Raw genomic sequence first — 2,500 nt, forward strand, 5'->3', positions numbered from 1 at the left:
TGAACGCGAGACTGATTACCCTGTAAACACCACGTAACGCCGAGACGCTGATGTACCTGTAAGCACACGTAAGCGCGAGACTGAATCATCCCCCTGTAACAACACGCTAACGGTCGCAGACCTGAGATTACCCGTGTAATATACGTAACGCGAGACTACTGATTGATTGCCATATGGTTGGAGAAGGAAAGAAGAGACGGAAAAGAAGAGAGGATAAACGATGGAAGACGGCTGGAGAAGAGGGAGGGAGGGAGTGGATCCCAGCAGCAGCAAAAAGTAAGAGCGGAGGCAGGGGAACCGGAGCGGTAGCAGGCCAGAGGAGGGCAGGAGCCGGAGGATGAGACAGTCAGTAGAAAAAAACATTGTCGGGGGGCCTCGTTGAGGCGGGTCTCCACCTAAGCCGGGCGCCAGCGTACGCCAGCAAGTCGGAACACAGCGCAGTATTGTCCGAAGCATGCGGCGGAGCTGGCTAGTTAGCGAAGGCCCCGCGCTCGCTAGGATGTCGACTGAGCGCAGAATAGAAGACGAGAAAGCCGTTCCATGAATGTTCCAGCCGCCTCTTCAGGTACGCGTGCTTCCCTTGATGAGAACCCCTTCGCTAGCACCTGTAGCAGAAGTCAGCGAGATGAGAGAGAGGAGTGATAGTCTCACACTGGTCGCGCCGATTGTTTGAAACAGAAGTGGCCTAAAACCCAGCAGCAACAGAGCGATTATCTCACACGTGTCGCAGCCATGTTGAATTAGAGGCTAAAACCAGCCTCTCTCTCTTTCTCTCTTTCTCTTTCTCTCTCTCTCTCTCCCTCTCTCTCTCTCTCTCTCTTTCGCTCTGTCTGTTCCTTCTATCGTTCTAAGTTTCTTTATTCTATCTATTTCTAAAATGCTACAAGCTGTTGTCTTTGGGCATTTATTCATCATTATCATGTACTCATCTAAAACAGTTAACGCTAATGCAGACCACGAATCATTCGCTCCCTATACACCGAAAGCGCCCTAGAAGGGTGGGGTGGGTACGTATATGACACAGGTGGTTCCTTCTCTCGTTCCACGAACTTGACGCACATAATATCAGGGACGGCAAGCTAAAACCAGACTTGCGGGTACACATACATAATCGTAGTGCCCAGGCAGGCTCTGTGCTTCTCGTAGTCTCGCTATAGCCTTTTGTTAATTTTCAAACGAAAACGTAGCAATATCAGTTATAATGTGAACCATACGTGTCTACCGTATGCGTAAATAAGTATACATTGCGTTATATATGTGTATCGTAACTTGTCAACGTTACTAATTTGTGCATTTCTCGTCCTCCACAATGCCCTGCCTTTACGTCACCTTTCCTCCTTCCACCTCTACCTCATGTCCAGATAATGAATTCGCGCAGACTGTTTTGAATTCACTGTTCTTCTCACGTATTTCTCAATCCTTAAGATTAGCTCTCACATGTTCCTTGGCTAAGATGTCTCCTGATTTATTAGCCACCTGTATAGCAGACCTCTCTGTGTGCAAACATGAGAGACTGCGTAGTGACTCCGAGGATACTCACCTATGTACAGACAGAGACCCGCTGTGCTGGTGTGGTCAACCGTGTTATAGTAAACGCAGCGGAGACCCCCGTACCTTCCTACCCTAGAGGCCTGGTCCACTGTCGGGTTACCACCATGCCATTCCCGATCAACCGACGTTCGAACCACTATCTACTCCTATTGTAACAACCAACTTGATCTTTGCGTGACCCCGAGTATGTGTTACTTTTAACAGCACCATAGAAATGTATAGATGGACTAGTATGTTATTTCTAGTATACTACCCCATCTATTCCATTATTTTAGCATATATATTAACGTATCCGGCACGCCATTGTAGTATAATAACCAATTGGGTACGTTTCCTTTATTATCCGCCGCGTCGGTGCAGAGCTGAAGGAGCCGCCATATTACATCAACTTTTCGCCCGCTCGCTTCTTCATCCACAACATCTGCACGAGCAAGTACTTCGACCTCGCCATCGCCGCCGTCATCGGTCTCAACGTCATCACCATGGCGATGGAGTTCTACATGATGCCAGACGTAAGCAGGCGGGAAAGCGGAAGACGTCTTCCTGTAACGACACGTCCTCTACTGGGAAGGGGGTCGTCCTGTCTAGGTTCCTGTCGTTAATCGAGGAAAGGGGAAGGGGTCTTCCTTTGACGAAATGTTCTCGCGTGAGACCGGGGGCAAAGTGTAGCCCTGTAGTCTCAGTTCCTGTCGTTAACCACGAGAAGAGGAAGAGGAAGCAGACGCGAAAGAGGAAGCATAATAGTGGTAGCGTGAGATCATTCTCTCATATTAGTCCTTGTCGTGTGCAGAGAGAAGGGATGATCGTGTCATATACTAGCTCCTGACGTGAATAGGGAAAAGAAGTTATCCTATCACCTCACTTCCTGGCGTGAGCAGAGGGACTTGAGAGTCTGGCCTCGCCTATCCTATTCGAGATTGAAGAAGTGTGTGCGTCGTGCGTGCAAGCG

At 49.0% G+C, this 2,500-nt stretch overlaps 1 protein-coding gene across 1 annotated transcript in view; it reads left to right on the top strand.

The window, feature by feature from the left end:
- LOC106818657 (voltage-dependent T-type calcium channel subunit alpha-1H-like) overlaps positions 1-2,500 on the top strand; it is a 29,061-nt gene that overhangs the window by 11,606 nt on the left and 14,955 nt on the right. Inside the window, exon 7 of the mRNA XM_014823347.1 lies at positions 1,912-2,063. Within this exon, the coding sequence (XP_014678833.1) occupies positions 1,912-2,063 (152 nt within the window). The remainder of the gene's footprint in view (positions 1-1,911; positions 2,064-2,500) is intronic.

This window comes from Priapulus caudatus, unplaced genomic scaffold, assembly GCF_000485595.1.
Source record: "Priapulus caudatus unplaced genomic scaffold, Priapulus_caudatus-5.0.1 Scaffold37, whole genome shotgun sequence".
In the NCBI taxonomy this organism is placed as follows: domain Eukaryota; kingdom Metazoa; phylum Priapulida; class Priapulimorpha; order Priapulimorphida; family Priapulidae; genus Priapulus; species Priapulus caudatus.